Below are 18558 nucleotides of genomic sequence, written 5' to 3' on the forward strand. Positions count from 1 at the left end.
GCAAGCTCAGCTAAGGTTGAAATAAATCATTCAGGCAAGCAACAAAAAATTCACATGTATTTTAATGACATATTTGTACATAACATCAACTTGAGGAAAGTGAATTAGGAATGAACAAAGTTAAGTCTAATCATTTGTCAGTTGATATCTCACTCTTTCTTGACACCTCTTTTCATCAGAAGGCTTGGTAAAAGTGCAACGCCTGCAATGGCTGCCATCTTGGCCATTGTAGTCCATGTGAGTATGTCATTCATAGACTTCAACTCTGAGAGTATGCAGCCTGTCTGCACACATATAAAGTTGTAAGGCATCAAGCCTGCAAGAAAGAAATGCCTGGGTTTAGAAAAGTGTTAACAATAAAAAATTACTTAGTAGATAAGGTGTCACTGAAGAATAAATCAAAGGCTGTGGAACATTGAAGAAAATTTTTTTGTTGTTGCATCATTGTAAATAGTGATGAAAAATTGAAGGCTCTAGCACATTTTGGTTCACAGGAAACTTAAACCCCAGAGTAAAAAATAGCATGTATTCATCAACTGGGCTGATTTTTTCACTGCAAGCAGAAAGGTACACTGCACATTCCACTATTATGCTTCTTCATCAGTAAATTTTGGCAAGCTCAGCTAAGGTTGAAATAAATCATTCAGGCAAGGAACAAAAAATTCATATGTATTTTAGTGACACATTTGTACATAACATCAACTTGAGGAAAGTGAATTAGGAATGAACAAAGTTAAGTCTAATCATTTGTCAATTCATATCATATCAACTCTAACAAATTGCAGGTAATTCAATTATAAAGCCCTTACTACCTACCCTTCAATCTTCTGTAAAAGCTTTGCGAGCATCAGTTTCATGAAAATTAAGCTGAATTGTACATGAAAACTGTCATACACATGGCTGTTTAGCAATATTTTGTTGGTAGCACCATCTCCACTGCTGGCGTTGGTCCTGCCTCTGATTGGATGTGATTAATGAATCATTATAGCATATCTTGAATCTTAAGCGATGTTAAGAGGACATTTTTTTTTACAAGCTCAAGCATTACTGGTACCAGCTGCTTTGCGTATGGAGTGTCATGAGCAGAAACAAACTTTTAAGGTTGGCATTCAGCATTTTTCAAACACATTTAAAATGCACAGCATTTCTAGAATTTCCTTGTGCATAACCATTCAAGAGCATCAAAAAAAGCATGCTGAAGTGTACATTGCAATGCTGTGTGCACTGGCATGTATAAGCAAACTAAGTGTGCATTGCAAACTGCATGCAATCACTGTGCAGTGGTGCAATTGAAGGGCAACTGCACCTACGCCCTTGGCACTTGTTGCTTATCGGTATCTCGCACCCTCGACACTTCCTGTTCTAGTCTCTCTCTGCCTCTTCACAAGCATCCCCCTCTAATGCCTTTTCCGTTATGCATCTCTTGGTGTATAATGGGTTTTCACACTCTGCCTAATCTTTTTCCCCCTTGCTGATGCCCTTTGTTTGTGCTAGTTGTCAATGACACAATGGATAAGAGGTGGACTGACCCAAGAGGTAACGGCATGTGAAAGTTGCATGTGGATTTGAAATCATACTTGTAAGCTATAAACAGGTTTCCGATATCTTAGGTGCTTCAAATGAGCTTGGCATGTATTTTGGTACTTGTAGGTAGAATTTGCCCCCAAAAAAGACGTCAATGCAGTGGAACTGTGGTCATCAGCTCCAACAATAGTGCCAGACTTTCACTCCACAGCGTCTTGATAGTGATTGGGTGTTCCCTCTTTATTGCTTCAGGAGATGCCGATTGTAACAGCAGCAGAATATACTTCCACGGTATGTTTTATGCAACCTGTGATGCATATTTCAGTACTACAGTAACTTTCTTCAATGCCTGAAGTTGCTCAAATTCATGGATGCATGTACTGCATTTGTCTACCTATTCATCCTTACTTTTATTTTTACTGCCTACAAGTTGTACAAATACTGAAGCAATGCTTCTAACACAAAATCCAGCGAACACACATCCTGAATGGCTACATAAGAGTGGAGTACATTACTGTGGCACTTACCTTGCACTAACAAGCGGGAAATAGTGTGCCGTAATAAAAATCGTCCTAAAGTGTATGTAATGTGCTCACTGCTGTGTGATGGATATGCATTGTGTACTTAACCATTTCTGGTCCAAATTTAATTTAACACTTTTATATTATCTGTATCTGAATGAGAAACGAAGGACAAGCAAGGAACTTCAAGTGTGGTTATTCACAATATACCAAAGCCTCCTGTCATGAATTCAGGAGATCACACCGAGCACAGGGCATATTGCACTTCTGAATTTGCAATCATAAATGCAAAGAATAGGCAAACGTCATTATGTTTAGATTACGCATAAGGCATGCAGCATACCTTAAGTGGCAGGCTCTAAATATGTGTAATAGAGGCCTTATGAAACATGTGGGCATTCTTGAAATTTTAAAATGAACCAATGATCTGTGACAGCTGGTCCACATAAATTATGTGATTGCCTGCACAATGATTACAGTATTCCTTCTAATCGTTTACGATATTCCTCCTGGAGCCAATAAACCAGAGAGGTTTTAATTATCACAGGCTTTTACAAGTGTACAGCACGTGTTTTATCAATACCATTCAAATGTAAAGGAAAGTAGACCTTACATTGACAATAACTCTGTTAAAAAGATGGCATTGGTGAGAAATCACTGGATTGTGGGCTAGCTGTGATTCCTGCATGTAGCTTTAACATGTGCATGCATGCAGACTCCACTAGTTGAGACCATGCTTGAGAGTACATTAATGCTACTGCACAAGCTTTTACTTTTCTCTCTCTCTCTCTCTCTGCGTGTGTATGTGCGTGTGTGTGGCATATTTAACACTTTGTTAACACACTGACATCACCTCCTTCATACCTAAAGACCAGAAAACATGTAAGCATGAAAACATGAAAAATGAAAATTTCACTTGAACTCTGAATAGACTTTATAATTTTTCATTAAGTATTTGTGCCCCTGAACCTCGACAGTATCGCCCATCTGTCTTTGACATAGCATAATCTACTTAAACTTGCATGTGATATAACCGGTGTGTGTTTCACATATGAACTCACATGCTTGTTTGTAAGCAATCAATGCAGTTGAAAGCAGCACTTATTCAGTCATATTTATCTTGTGTCCTGTTAGTTACTTCACATTCATCTTTATATGTGATGTGAAGGGATCAAGAGAGCCACCTCTTAAGAGGAAGCTTCAGCTCAGGAGCGCCTATATAGATACATGGAAATTGAGAAGCTGTTTTTTCAGCAACCACTGCACCGATTTTATTGAGGTTTGTTGTATCTAAATGGAGCTAAAATTTTGTGACTATGGAAGCAGATTTTTTTAGGGGGCATTTTTTTGTAGCGAAACTGAAAAAAGCTCAAGCACCAAGTTTTCGACTCTATAACTCGGCAATTAAAAGAATATCACAATTATGTAAACTGCACCTAATAATACATTTAACGTAGGCAAAATTGCGGTATTTTACACCGCTCTGAAATATAGGACTTTTGCAAAACCCTTGTAAACATTGTAACGTTTTTACATTTGCTGCAAATTCATATATTAAGCTTGTCCGCTTTAGATGCTCTAACAGATGCAGTTTGTAGAACTGCAATATATATATTTTTTCTCGTGCCACAGTTATTTTTTTTTTCACTTAATAATTAAGTTTGTCCACTTTAGATGCTCTAACAGATGTTTATACAACTGCAATATATATATCTTTTCTCATGCTTCCGTTTTTTTTTTTTTTAACTTACTAATTTTGGGGAATTTTTACATAAAAAGGCCCTACATAAAAATTCTGCTTGCTAGAGTCACTATAATTTAACTTTCTCTGTCAAATGCAACAAATTTCATTTAAATCAGTGCAGTGGTTATCTCACAAAATCATTTCTGTTTGTTATATGTGTTTGAATGGGGTAATTGCAGTTCGCTTCAAGCTAATGCTTCCTCTTTATTGCCAATCATTTGGTCTGGGGGACTACTACACAATCGAACTTCTCGCAGCTATTAGTAATGCAAAAAAGAGTTTTGAGAATAATTGAGAATGTACCAATCCGGCATTCTGCTGCGGAGCTCTTTAGTAAATTTAAAGTAATTAGGGCACAAGACACATATCAGTATAAATTGTTGCGTGAATGTTGCCTAAATTGTGACTGTCATAATTATCTCTTCATGGGGTTAGCAAATCTCCATCTGAAGGAAGTGTCATATAACACAAGAACAACAGAAATATGGAATGTTCTGTATTGTCGTACTGGCTATGGTCGGCAAATGTTTCACGACAAACTTCCATGTCTACTAAATGACTATAATGAAAAACAAATTGATATTTGCGAAGTAAAATTATCTGACTTGTACGCATTCTTTCTAGCCTAACATTGACCTCTACAGCTGTTTATGGTTTGTATTATATTGTTTAATGCCACTATTACTATGCGTACATTGTTGTGAAATGTCCTGGCGTTCAATGCTGATGCAAAGTGACGTATGCTAACGCATGATTACCTGTGTAGGGTAGTAATTAGTGATGTGCTTAATTTTAAGGTTTTGTCAAAGTGTATGACAATTTTGTGTTTAAAATGATGGTTTTGCGAAAGTGTACGACAATGGGAACAAAATGTGTGTGCATCTGCTGCTGTCTTTGCCAGTATTGGGAGCAAAGGACTCCCTCAAGTCGTTCTTGAATGGCTTTTCCCTTCGCCTCCCATCACATGTATATGTGATAAACCAATAAAGAATTGCTCAATCAATTAAGTTGTCCGAGTTGGTACACCCAGTCAATTACAAGGAAACTGTGAAGTAGAATGCCTCTAGTATAGTACCCTAGCTTTGAGCAGGTTGGTCAGACTGGCTAGAACAAGGAATAGGGCATAAAAAAAGTTTTCTTCATATGAAGCTCTCTCTCTCTTTTTTTAATGCACCTTCTGTACATTTGCAGGTAAAATGGGTCTGTGGTATTGTTTATTTGATAAGTTTGCATCATCATATTTCAGCTACTGTGACAGCATGCTACTGCTACTATGGCCTCAATGAAAAAAGAGGAGGTCCCACACATTTTAAGCACAGAATGAGCATCTGTCAAAGTAAGCTGAAATGGCTAACTAAACAAGGACCAAGCAAACATACACCACAAAACAAGTGCTGTGTAAATATCTACCACGTCACTCATGGTGCATATATTGGGTACAAGAATAAATAATTCTCATTATGACACATCACCTTCCTGCAGAGCAGCAAGTCTCCTCTTTAGCAATTATGATGTGTATTCTTGAATAGATTGCAATCACTTCATTTTCCATGCTTCTGCTCACTCTGTCCCCTTTCATTTGACACATTCAGATGTTGCGGTCAATTGGAAGCATCACTACATTTTTTTTCTTTGTCTTTCATATCTTGGAATAAGAAGTCAATTTGTGCAGCTGGACTTCAAACCTGTACGTGAACCAATTACTAGCATTTCTGCTCTTGATTTTACATGACAATTGGAGCTTACCAATGAAAACTGATATGAAGAACAGGTGCAGTGGAACACCAACAACTGGAGACGCAATGTTGAGAAACCAGTTTGGTGTCATCGGGAATAAACGCAAAAAGAGAAGCCAATACAGGAGGCGATCTCTGTTTTCCTTGACCTGAATGGACAGCATCAAAAGGAACCTTGTTTGTATGCACAGCAAGTTCAAAGATGTATGCTAATGGCTATGCACAGGTTGCAAGTGAAGAGAGGAATTTTGCAACCTCATTGAGCTTGTAAAGGACACAAGTTTTGCTTTCCACAAGAATGCATTAAACACTTTCTACCTTCTTGATAATGGCTACATGTGAGTAAATTTAAAAGCAGCAGAGTGCCATGAACACTGCATTACCACTGTATAAAAATTATTTGCGCATCTTGTCCTAAATTATACACATTAGACAAAACCATAACTATGAGGAGCAGGTGGTTCCAGTGCCACCTGTGTTTTGCACTTAAACTTGTAAACATTAAAATTGTAAACATGGTTGTCACCTGGCCATGTTTCCCCTGGCACAGCCAGTTTTTCTCTCACAATGCCACTGTGGGGGCTGAAGTGGCAGCCAGTGCCAGGTGCGGGTTTAGCCCCCACACTGGCACATCATTTGCCAATTTTCTAGGTCTTTCCAAATTGGCGCATTTTAAACTGCATCGCAAACACAGTCTGTCATTCCTTCATATCAGAAAACTTGTCACAAGCACATTCATTCCTAATTCCTTAAAGTTTTCAACGTCATGGTACGAGACTGAACTGTCCATCCCTTTCCTTTTTTCTTCTGGGCCTTTTTCTAAACGTCCAAGTGTATCCTCTGCTACTCTCCGATACATCATACCCACTGTTTGTGCTTACTGCATCACCTGGCATAGCCAGTTTGGACTACATGCATGAGTGAAATGGACACACATTTGCCCTCTGCACAACCCAGGACTATGTGACTGTTAAGTGTTCAAAATTTTATATAAAGCCTTCCAGTAAATTTCAATAATGCAATGTCTTGGTGTATCTCTACTTTATGTTGTTCTCAATTTGTTTGTAAGTATTGATTATAGTACCCTTCACAAAAAACATGACGTTGACAAAGTTAGCGACCCTACCTGTAAATGTTTACATGGGTTTCATTTACCGTGTTGGTGAAGTACATGTAAGTGTGCTGTTACATATAGCTCACACATATGCAAAATATTCCGCCAACATACATCAAAGCCGTTGTAGATCTTAATAAAAGCAATATTGTCTTGGTTGCATTTAAGTGAAACACTATGTTTGATGCAGTGAGATCAGATATGAGTTAGTACATACCTTGTCTTGGAAAAGCTTTACTTTATCAGGAAAGTAACTCGCAACGTACTTTTGGCCACAGTATTTGGAGAGCAAATAGCACTGTGATGCGCCTATTCCAGAAAGCAGGCAAGTCAACAAAAAACTTTTCCAGATGCCGAACAGTGCACCAGCCAGAACATTCTAAAGAAACCAAGACAGCATATTAACTTTCACACATAAACATGACGAACTACTGCCTTGAGCATATAATAAAGATTATTCACCAGAAAAACGGATCCCGGAATGGCAAACGTTTGCTTGTACAAGTATGCCGATGAAAACAGCACCAACACATAAGCTGCGTGTTGCTCTTTGTAGGAACTCAGTAGCTCCGCTAATTCCTTCAATTCTTGATGACTGCTAGGAAACTTCAGGCGACTCCTGAAACACAATACTTGCATATTAGACGCTATCACGAATGATGTAATCTGTTTTGTAAGAGCGGCAGTAACATATTTTTCGCTTACGCATCATCATCGTGGCCGACGCTCGGAAGTAGCGTAGTGAGGAGATATAACCATCCTGTGCCAATAGCCACACAGGCTGGCAGTAGCAGAATATGCATCATTTAAGCGTGTTTCATAGTAACTGCTGCGAACCTACAACAGTCGACGGTGCACCAATTCATACACGTAGTGAAATCAATTATCACTAAGGCATATCATAGTATACGGAAACAGTGGTGCGACCAATTTCTCGTTTGCGCAAGTGTAATCACCTGTACAGAACCAAAAGTATACCGTAACGCACGATAAGCTTAGTCGTCTGCACCAAGTAATCTTACGATACCAAGGCGACCGCCCACCTTCGAGCTACAAATACTGCCCTTTTAGGAGGCTAGCAGCGACTTTCTTTGCTGCGAATGTGCAATGCCATTTAAAATAAACGGTGCCAAAGCCAGATTTTCGGCAACGAAACACGACGAGGCAAGAGGAAGTAGCGGCGCAGTCTGCTTGGGCTGTGTCCACGCCACCAGCGCCTCCTACGCTCCTACTGGCGTTTACGCGGACATGTGAAAATACGAATCGAACTTAACAATTAAGTTCTGGCTAAATAACGTTTGAAATGTGCTAATTTGGTTAAAAGCGAGTTTACCTTATAAGTTTTTTTTATACCGTTGCAGGGCCATAGAGCGAATTGCATAATTTGGGTGACGTAAAGTTTGCCTACTGATAACCTTGGGAGTTCCGATTGCTTCCGTTATTGTAAGGCAAGGTCTTTCCGGTTTCGTCGGCCGTGTCGCAACAGCAGTGGCCCTGTGGCTGGACAATATCGCGCAGGTGGAGTGTGCCTCAGCAGCGAGGTGGCTCATTGAAACACCGGTCGTTGCGCTGTCGAGGACTGAGGAGTTCATACATCACGATGGGGTCGCAGATGGTGCTAACCACGCTTTTCCGACTAGGAGGACTCGGTGTGAGACAAATAGGCTACCGGGCTGCCGATGTTCATCGCGACCAGCTATGTCAACGGTTGGCCAACCAGGCTGCTTTACGACGTCATTTCTCCGCTCGTCATTCGTCTCTGCGAAAAGACGACGTAGTGGACTCAAAACTGGAAAGCAGTCAATCTTCCAAGAAGCCCTTGATTGAACCAGATGACGAAACGCGCTCAATTTTGAATGACATTTGGCGCGACTTCGAGTGCGTGCCGCCAAAGCCGAGCCCTGCCGAAGGCGGTAGCAGCGGCAGTAGTCCAGCGCCCGCTGCCGCAACGAAAGGAGACCTGCCAAAAGAAAAAGGGACGGATGGCCCTCGAATCCGCAGCATGCTGCATTCTGCCAGGGCTAACGCCAAGAAGCTCTTTGCAGACGAAGACTCGTCGATAATCCTGGACTCGGCTGAGGAGCAAAGCGCATTGCCTGATGCTGATGTGGATTACATTCCTCAAAACATCAAAGTTGATCCACTTGAAGGCTTCAACTTAAAACGTGAGTATCACGCCCGTTGATGCAGTTACGTCTACTCAAACTAATATTAGTTTCACTACTCGCCGACGCATTTAGGGCTTGGTAGCCGCTAGCTTGATTATCGCTTTCAAGGTAACCGGCTTCATTGAGAAGACACAGATCATACCAGATATGTAAAATTTGGTTCTTAGACACTTCGGGGCACTTGTAACTGCTGAATTGAAGCCATACAGTGCTCGAGTCATGGCCACTTAGCCGGAATCCCGCGACTTGCACCAGTTTCGAGATACTTGCCCTAAAATTCTGCCACACTATTCATTATTTGGACCTGTATTGCGCGAGGGAACCTTTTCGGGAAAATATTAACTTGAATGCTATTGCATTTCTTCACAAGATTGGAGAGTCATATTGCAGCTACTGCTAGTTTTCCTACACATGGCCGGAGCACTGACTGCCTTCAACTACAACATGTGCCCTAGAGTAAGCATTTATGAAGTTTGGTCAATTATTTATTTAATCAATGATTATCATACGTTTACTGATGTATGCCGCTGCTAGTAATTCATTGGCACAACTAAGACAGTATCTCCAGAGCACTGTCTTTGGCTGTTCCCACTTGAAGCAGGTGGTACATTTCTTGACATGCAACAAGATAACAAAATATACCTTCTCATTATACAACACGAAGCATAGAGTTTCTCACTATATTACCTAGGCACTGCTGAGCTGTTGTATGCATGGGAATGCTAGTATATGGCAACTTCGGATTGGCATCGTTCTCGGAGAGCCAGGACACCTTGAAACGTGGAGAAAGGAAAAAAAGAGGAGGAAGCATACCGCAACACAATTGAAGCCAAATTCTGCTGGGCTAGTGGTGGCTTAACACGTCGTCAAAGTGTGCAGTTGGTTTTAGTGTTCCTGCTCTGCAGGCAAAGCCATGGCAGAGCAGCTAAACAAGCGTACACCTAATAAAAGCTACTGGCATAGCTACTGGGAACCAAATGTCTCAGCAAATCTCGATTCTTGCTCCATGATCTCGGCTCAAAAGGTCACGTGTTGGGCCACCACTATGACTTCACGGAGTGTTCGCTTGCCAAGGCTGGCTGCGTGACGTAATGCCACCTTCTATAATAATAATAATAATAATGTTTATTTCCCATCAAGAAAGATGGAGGAGGCTGCAGGTAAAAGTTTCCCTTCCTCCATGACTTGAAGACTCGCCTGGCTAGCACCATTGTGTCTGTTGCAATGATTCATTTCCTACGAAAACAGCATGTATAGAGCTGTTTTAGTGCTGTTATTACACAAGATCGTGTTTTGTTTAACTATGAGGACTTGTGATTCGGTGTACTATCATATAAAACGTAAGAAGTATCAGCTGGCTGCTAAAGTTGGTGGACAGACAACAAGGTTCACTCTCACTTTGGAATAGTTTGTCGTTGCTTTTCTTCAGAAATACATGTTGCTAGGCTAGTTGGTTGATATTGCTGAGTAGACCATAAAAAATTATGGTCGCTTAGTGCAAACATGGAAGGACAGGAGTGGACAAGGGGAACGCCAACATTTGACTGCTTGTTTTATTTTGTATTATTATCCAATGTATAAACACACAAAATACCAGAAAGCTTCACCCGTGCCACTCCCAAATCACAGCCAGCTATCAAAAAAACCTCTTTATTCGCTGGATTATGCATTGTAGGTGAGTAAACTTTATTGAAAAACATAATATTGGTGAATTAAAGCCTTTTATGAAGCTTTTATTCCAAGAACACGTTTTTTATGTAGCCATATCCATGTTTTAGATGAAGCCTCGTACGACACCAGCCAACACAAGCCTCGCACACCCATATGCCGTCATTCCCATGACGGCACAGCGCTCGTTAGAAAAATCCCATAGACAGGGGTGCCAGATTTCCCTCTAGGTAATATAGTGAGAAACTTTATGACTTGAAGGAAAGCATGGTGTTAGGTACCATTGGAAAAAATAAAGCATGATAATCACATGTACTACCAAGTTTGGTGGCTACAAGATTGCAGTGTATGCTTATGTGATCACTAAATCATGTGAAAGGGTAGTTTACACATTTATCGCAGTGATAAAGAAATATGAAAGGGTCAGTGATCACAAAATTTTGTTACAACACCCGGGCATTGCTGGATATCATTGCTGGATGAGAACAGAAATAGCTTTATAAGACTTTCTATGCCTTCTCAATTCTTCCTATCATATGTTGGCTAACATTTAACATTAATGTTTATTTAACTCACTTTTCAAGGCAAAACATGCAAGCATTCCTTGCAACACGTCTGCTGTTGCTGCCATCCACTGTCATTGCTTCACATCTTTCAAGACTGCACATTTTCAACAGTTTGGTCAGTGAAGAAAATATTGAACCCTTTTTGCCACTGTTATGATAGTATGAATAAGCATGAAATTGCACCAGGTTTCTTATTACCTTGTTCTACTGCCACTGGTCTTATCGTTTGTCTGCTCTGTGCCTTTTCACACATTGCATTATTGTGACCAGGATATCCTGCAGCCAAGAAGTTTGATTGCTATTCCTGAACTTAGCTGAATCAAGTCTGTATTATTATTTAACTCCTTGGGAAAAAATGGAGTGACAGAAAAGTGGTTGCTTTGCAGCCTCACAATCCGTAGTGCCGTAGATACAAAGTTCAGCAAGCTTATTAGCTAGGAAACAGTCAAATGAGGCAGGAAAGAAAAAAAATGTTTAGTGCAGAAACATAAGGAGGCTTTGTTCAGATTGAACAAGGCTTCCTTGTGGTGACCATAATGTCATGACTTCAAATGTCAACGAATGGGCAAAAGCTGCAATCATATAATGGTCACATGAATAAAAAAAAGCACACGCATGCAAGCAATTTCATTTTTGGCATCTTTAGACAGGCTTCAAACAAAATTGAGCCCCTATTTCACAGCCATTAGATGCTAGTTCCTAAGAATGTGGTGCTAATTGCTAGTAGGAGGTTGTAAAAACCATTGCAGTTTCTGGTTAAATTTTTCTTTAGTTAACAGCAGACAGAGGTCTCCTTGACTTTGGCTCATGGTCTGATGTAAACCGTATAAGTTTTGATGCTTTGGTTTTGCAGAGATGAAGGTGTATATGTTCACTGTATTTGCTGTAACATTTAGGTGGGTGCCAGTGTCCGGCTACCGTTTCCTTTCCTTCATTTCACTCTTTCGAACTGTATGCCACTTGTCGCAAGGACAGCCTGCCATATTGTATGCATCACTAAAAAGTACCTGGCGTGAGTGACTTGGACACAAAATCTGCCGACAGTTTGTCATTGTTGGGCTGAGATTTGAGCATAAGCAACCTTTTCTTCCCCTCTTGTTTAGCTATGTGACTGCCATAAATATTCCTCTCTCATTTTCCCCACAGGTGGTGAAACTGGTGTCTTTGAAGTTGAAGAGCTGGTTAACATTCTACGAGAAGAAAAGCTGTCTGACATTGCTGTTATCACAGTTCCAAAGGAGATGACGTATGCAGACTACTTGGTTTTAGCAACAGCAATCTCACCACGTCAATCTCGAGGAGTGACAGAATTTTTGCGAAAATTGGTATGGCAACTTATGTCCATTTTGATACCATACTCATAGTAAAGACAGTTTATGTAGACTGTCTCATGTATTTTCTGTGTGTGAGCCGGGAAACACAGGTTAAATTTTCCATTCACACAGAACATAAAGAATGGTAGCTTCGAACAGTAGTGGAAAATAGCAATGGCTAGTGTTTTTATGTGCAGTACATTGAATGTGGTGAAAAAAAGTTCTGCGGTCTATCCTTTTTGTATTTTGTGATAAGCAGTCAAGCGTTGGTAGAAAGCAGACATGAAAACTAAAGATAGAAAAAAAGAGAGAAACGATAAAGCATCGTCATGAGCCTATTTTATGTCTACTGCAGGACAAAGCCCTCTCCCTGCGATCTCCAATTACTCCTGTCCTGTGCCAACCGATTCTAACTAACACCTGCAAATTTCCTAATTTCATTGTCCTGCCTAGTCTTCTGCTGTCCTTGACTGTGCTTCCCTTCTCTTGGCACCCATTCTGTAACCCTAATGGTCCACCGGTTATCTAACCTACGCATTACACGACCTGCCCAGCTCAATTTTTTTCTCTTAATGTCAATTAGAATATCAGCTGTCCCCGTTTGCCCACTGATCCACAATGCTCTCTTTCTGTCTCTTAACATTATGCCTAACATTCTTTGTCCCATCGCTCTTTGCGCGGTCCTTAACTTGTTCTCAAGCTTCTTTGTCAATCTCCAAGTTTATGCCCCATATGTTAGCACCGGTAAAATGTGCTAATTGTACATCTTTCTTTTCAATGATAATGGTAAGCTTCCAGTCAGGAGCTGACAATGTCTGCCATATGCGCTCCAACACATTTTTATTCTTCTGTAAATTTCCTTCTCATGATAAGGGTGCCCTGTGAGTAATTGATTTAGGTAAACGGTCAATTACTCACAGAGGACCCTGATCATGAGAAGGAAATTTACATTTGCAGTCAAAAAGTGAAGCTAGAGTTGGAAATGTAGAAAAATAAAAATAGAAAGAGATAAAAACATGAATAAAAAAATTTTAGCTCAATGGCTATCCATACTGGCCGAGTCTTTTCTTTATGAATTTTTTTTTCTCCAGGTAAATATTTCTAGCAAAGAGCGCTCATGCTATGCTTTCAGAAGCAGCGTATGTCAGAATTATTTGAAAAGCTGTGGGTTGTTTTTGCTAACAACAGGTGCAACACCTGTTAGCCGCACTGTAAAATTCTACATAGTGGATTATTATATTGCTGTAGATAGTAGCAGATATTAAGCATGTAATTCTTCATCTCATGGCGCACAACTTGGACAGGGAATCAACATTCCAATACAAGCCAATATCAATCCAAAGAGATCAGTGGGAAGCCAATGCAGGAGATCTTTCGTCACCATGCATCAATGATAATAACGTTCAGTTGTCTATTCTCCACTGAGCAATGAACTATGAAAGGCATAGTTATACTATAAAGTTACTGGTCATTTGTTGTAAGAATTAAACTATAAATAAATTGTATACGCTACTCTCAGCACTCAAATGCACACATGTTAATAGGTAGAATTGCTTTTATTATTATGTAGTTTAGCACGTGAAGCAAATTGAATGAAATCCAGTACCTTTCAGCTCTTATTTTCATACAAGCCATTAAATCCATCATCCCAGCCTAAATGGTCTTCAGTTGTGTTCTCAATTTTTCAATTCTGAGAAGAAAAAAAACTAAAGGCCAAGTTTTCTTGCTTACTCATTCCTGGACAAGCGCATTCATCAGTGCCAGCTGGATTAGGCTGTTGCTGACTGCTTCTGTGTGACATAGTGGTTATGAACTTAAAAAGGTGTCCACAGTTTCATTAATAGAATTTATAGATTGCTCAGAGCTGCTTTGGGTATTTTGCTGCCTAATTATTTATCAAACCTTGCCAAAATTCAGTGTCCATTTGTGTCCAGTCTGATTGACTTGCTGCAAATACCATCCACTTATGCGCCTGCCACACTAGGCAGCGCCTATGTGACATGTGGATTATGTTGCTGTCTACATTGTTGCATAACTTGCTGTCAACAATGAAACTTTGTGCTGCAATATTTTTCATCAATGCTTGTTTAATGTGCTCGTACATATTCTTAGTGATGTTATATTCTCTGTCTTTTGTCCTTGCAGTACAAGCGCAAGAAGGCTAGCACCGACCCAACCTTATTCATTGAGGGAGAAGAAAGTGCCGACTGGAAAGTGCTGGACATGGGGAATGTGGTGTTGCACGTATTTTTGGCAGAAGCACGCAGACATTATGATGTAGAGACCTTGTGGACTGTAGGAAGCCGCTATGATGACCTTACACATGCAAAGGATGATCCAGTGTACAACCTGTTGCAGCAGCAGATCCAACTGATGCAGGAGATGCAACCCAAAGATCTTGATGATCGATGTGCTTTGCAGTCTTGATTTACCCTGCAACATGCTTAAATGTATTTGTTATGTCTGTTCACCTTGTTATAAGTGCAACCGGTTAATGTCAGTGTGTGTGCATCGCCCCACAGAGTGTGGGTGTCTAGTGAAGAATGCAGTTTGTGCTGTATAAATGTCAGGAAGAGCGAACAAAGCTGCTGGGTGGATACTGGACTGCGATATGAATGGATAAGTGCTATTTAAGTTGAACAGCAAAGTATTTTGTTCTCACTTACGACTGAACCTTCAAGACTTATTCACATTTTCGTTTGTGCCTGATGGTAATTTGCCCACTGTGCAGTTTGTAGCAGTATTGCCCATCTCTATCACTTGTGATGTTGCAGGCTACACTAGGCTGAAACTTAATGAGTGGTAATAAGAAGTCTACTGCTGACAGTTTCATATCAGCCACTTCATTGGCCATATCAACTGTGCAGGCCTACTTACCATGCTGTATTTGGGACTTAGGCTTTCTTAATCAAACTTGTAGCTTGCATATTTAACTGGTAACAGCATGCTTTCAAGAGAAAGCACTTTTGTTGAAATCAGGTTGATTTTGAACCTCTGAAGATATCTTTGTCATATTTGTCATATTGTTAATGTTATGCCCCAGGACAAGTGAATTTAGAGCAGCAGTTCTAGTACTCAAGTGTGTCATTTCAAGTTGGCAGCTGAGAGACTAATCAGCACAACCCATGCTTATATTGTGGAGCATTCGAAGTAACATGAGATTAATGGGTATGGTTAGAAGTGACTGTGCATTCTTAGGTGCCGATACATATGTGCAGTCTAATAGGGCATCTGTCACAAGCAGCTGTGTTTGGTTATGTACTAGTACTTTGTTAAACACAGGGTGATGCCTCATGGAAGCAGGAACTTCAGGTGACAAAATATCGCAGCTTTTTAAATAGAGAAGCCTAGCAGCAATCCTGCTAAGTGCACACCATTACACGTTGTTGGCAGTAAACTCTATTTTTTGTTTCCTGAATACAGTATTTTGAATGTCTGTTATTAATGTGCTGCAGTAAAACCTCGTAATGAAACTCGTTAGTCGCAGTGCTTTCACTGTGATGGTTGCAAACATCTGTTGCATACATACTGCAACACTCATTCCAAGCAATTACTACCTGAAACTTGCATGAATACAGTATGCGTTTCGTCTACTGAAATTACACAAGCACTCCCTAGTAATGTGTTAACTGACGTCTTGAACTTTAGCAGGATGCGTTGTTGGGCAATTTGGTTCATTGTATTTGGAAAGATTGGATGCGCTTTGTAGGATCAATTGGATTGGATTGATTGGAGATTGGATCGATTGTGATAGCGAATTAGTAGACAGCTATATAAAGTAAGGACAGTAGGTTTATCGGCCATATGAGCTTGTAAACATTTGCTTACTAACAAACAAGCATGGTGTCACACTCGCACATGAACACATCTCACTCGATGACCGCACGCACTCCCTGTCAAAACGCTGGAGTGAGAAAGCACGGCAGCAGCAGCGAGCATATTAACCTTCATGCTGTCTGGCTTCAACGTGAACTAACGGTGAGAACAGAGTGCACACGAAGCTGTCAGCACTCGGCGCACTCTGTCCCCATCGAACATCGCTTAAGGCCCGCGTCATACGCAGCCGCCGGCGGCGTAGAACGCGCGAGTGCGAGCGGGCGCGAGAGAGAAAATCTGGGGGCTTTTGCTCCTTTAATATATGACTCAGCCTAGGCACTACGGAGGAGGTTTCTTAGAGCGCGTTGTGTTCGTTTGTCCCCCAGACATGCTGGCATTGCAGAGTGCGGTCGAGTTGGTTTATACGCTCCGCCACTGGCTGCCTGCGCGGTGAGGCAGTGGGCGCCGAAGCCGCTTGGTGATCGCTGTGTCTGAAGGGATACTGTTCCGACTGGTGTTGTGTAAGTCGCGGGTCGCTTTTTATTTTTTACAAGCACTGCACCAGGAGGGCAGATGTAACCGGCAAGCGGAGGCCTCAGGAGAGCACCTGAGGTTGTACTAAAGCAGGCGGCGCAGGATCTCCGGGGCACCCAAGCGGTAGCGTGGGGATGTTGCGTACTCCAGGGTAGCGTATCGTACTGCTGCCGAGTTGTAGCGGCGCCTGCCTATTGAAGCTCGACCGACGTTACTTATTGGGTAGCGTGGCGTTGTCGGCAGGCTGCAGGCATCCGGTAGACCATGGCGACCAAGCAAGGGCGAGACGATTTCTAGTGCGAAACTTGCACGGTTTATTCAAAGGTTGATAAAAATTGAAGAGAAGAGAATGAAGTAATCAAAAGTACATTTCGGAGCCCTTTAAATAGGCTCTCTACAATCGTGGGAGAGATATTGCTTCCGTCGACGTCACCGGCACAGAAAGCCTGCTGCAAGGAAGGGGCCGTTCCGCCTCCGTCGACGTCACGTGACCGGCACAGAAAGGCTGCTGCAAGGAGGAGGCCGTCCCGCCTCCTGGAATTGTAGAAGCTTGTCCGTCTCTTTTGCGCGTTGCTGGTTCGTGGAAGTTCTCCTGTAGACTTTGGCCGTCCGAGGAAAGGGTCGCTCTAACATCGTGCACACACACACACAAAAAAGAGGTCTGTAAACACTGCGGGGCTTCTGCCAGATCGGCAGACACTCGAAATGGTTATGGCGAATTAGGAAGTCACGATTCATTTTGACGAGGCAAGGTGTGTGAAGGTCGGGTGAGAAATTTCTTTCTGCACATGGTGCGGGACGCCAACCGTAGCAGGAGCAGTCACGCCTCATTTCGACGAGGCATGGTGAGAGAAGGTTGGGTGAAAACCCTTTCTGCACGTGGTGCCAGACGCCAACCGTAACAGGGATCAAAGCTGGAAGCAGGGCAGCTTGTGGGCTTCTAGCTTTGATGTCCCCGTTGCCGCTTTGGTGTCCTGGAAGCGCCGCCAATAATGCGAAATGATGACACGTTTTCATTAGTAAAAACATCATCGAATAAATATAATTGCGTCGAGCCGCCAACTTGCGATGTTAAGTTCAGCACTACCACGCCCCGCGACTTCTGCCGGCGCGCCTAGGGACAAGCCCATACAATGCGCGCCAGGAAACTCCTCTGTAGTACCTAGGCAGAGTAGTATTTTCAAGGAGCAAAACTCCCCAAATTTCCCCTCTCTCACTCGCGCATGCGCGCAAACGTCCGTCGTCTCCGCAAGTGCCACGCCTCGCTGTACCTACTAGCAATTGGAAATACGCGCCCGGGCTCGCTAGACGATTTTTGTTGATGGTGATAATTATTGATGTCTTGTGCTTTGTAGCGGGTGATCAGACGGAAAATCCGGTGTGTACATGATACGAAATGCTGATTTACCTGCGGTGGTAGCTCAGCGGTTAAGCTGTTAAGCCCTAGGACGCGGGTGAGATTCCCGCGGCCACGGCGGCCGCATTTCGATATTGGCGAAACGCAAGAACACCCATGTAATTATATTTACGTGGGCGTTAAAGAGCTCCAGGTGGTCGAAATTAATCCGGTGCCCACTATGGCGTGCCTCGTAATCATATTGTGGTTTTGGCACGTAATACCAAGGAATATAAATGAAATGTGGTACATGTACATGTGGTACATGAAAAGTCTACAATAAAAGTATAGCGACAATAATACATAGCAACAAAATTTGTTTAAAAGGAGCTGTACAACTAAAATGGAAAAGCGGGTAGAAGCGAACCCGGGACACTTTTTTTTATGCACTTTTCTACACTCGCGTTGGAAACATTATTTACACAATCTTTTAAAAGAGGCTCTTGAATAATAATTTG

At 41.7% G+C, this 18558-nt stretch overlaps 2 protein-coding genes across 2 annotated transcripts; one reads left to right on the forward strand and one right to left on the reverse strand.

Moving 5' to 3' along the window:
- Positions 1–44: 44 nt before the first annotated feature.
- On the reverse strand, positions 45–7856 carry LOC126545424 (transmembrane protein 41A-like). Its single transcript, XM_050193298.3, has 5 exons — positions 7345–7856; positions 7102–7258; positions 6857–7018; positions 5536–5674; positions 45–316 (listed from the first exon to the last, which is right to left on the reverse strand). Exons 1-5 carry the CDS (start codon positions 7443–7445, stop codon positions 150–152), a joined length of 726 nt encoding a protein of 241 aa, XP_050049255.1. The 5' UTR covers positions 7446–7856; the 3' UTR covers positions 45–149.
- Positions 7857–8103: 247 nt separating this feature from the next.
- Positions 8104–15827, forward strand: RsfS312 (ribosomal silencing factor RsfS-like protein, 312). Its single transcript, XM_050193295.3, has 3 exons — positions 8104–8804; positions 12188–12366; positions 14500–15827. Exons 1-3 carry the CDS (start codon positions 8240–8242, stop codon positions 14779–14781), a joined length of 1026 nt encoding a protein of 341 aa, XP_050049252.1. The 5' UTR covers positions 8104–8239; the 3' UTR covers positions 14782–15827.
- Positions 15828–18558: the final 2731 nt, after the last annotated feature.

Source organism: Dermacentor andersoni, chromosome 1 (assembly GCF_023375885.2).
Source record: "Dermacentor andersoni chromosome 1, qqDerAnde1_hic_scaffold, whole genome shotgun sequence".
Taxonomy (NCBI): domain Eukaryota; kingdom Metazoa; phylum Arthropoda; class Arachnida; order Ixodida; family Ixodidae; genus Dermacentor; species Dermacentor andersoni.

Excerpts from the sequence above, each read along its gene's own strand:
- RsfS312 (XM_050193295.3), top strand. The coding sequence starts at position 8,240 with ATGGGGTCGCAGATGGTGCTAACCACGCTTTTCCGACTAGGAGGACTC. Across the intron at positions 8,805-12,187 it reads TGAAGGCTTCAACTTAAAAC|GTGGTGAAACTGGTGTCTTT; the intron begins GTGAGTATCACG and ends TTTTCCCCACAG. Across the intron at positions 12,367-14,499 it reads CAGAATTTTTGCGAAAATTG|TACAAGCGCAAGAAGGCTAG; the intron begins GTATGGCAACTT and ends TTGTCCTTGCAG.
- LOC126545424 (XM_050193298.3), bottom strand. The coding sequence starts at position 7,445 with ATGATGCATATTCTGCTACTGCCAGCCTGTGTGGCTATTGGCACAGGA. Across the intron at positions 7,019-7,101 it reads TTCCGGGATCCGTTTTTCTG|AATGTTCTGGCTGGTGCACT; the intron begins GTGAATAATCTT and ends TGGTTTCTTTAG. Across the intron at positions 5,675-6,856 it reads TAAAGCTTTTCCAAGACAAG|GTCAAGGAAAACAGAGATCG; the intron begins GTATGTACTAAC and ends CTGTCCATTCAG.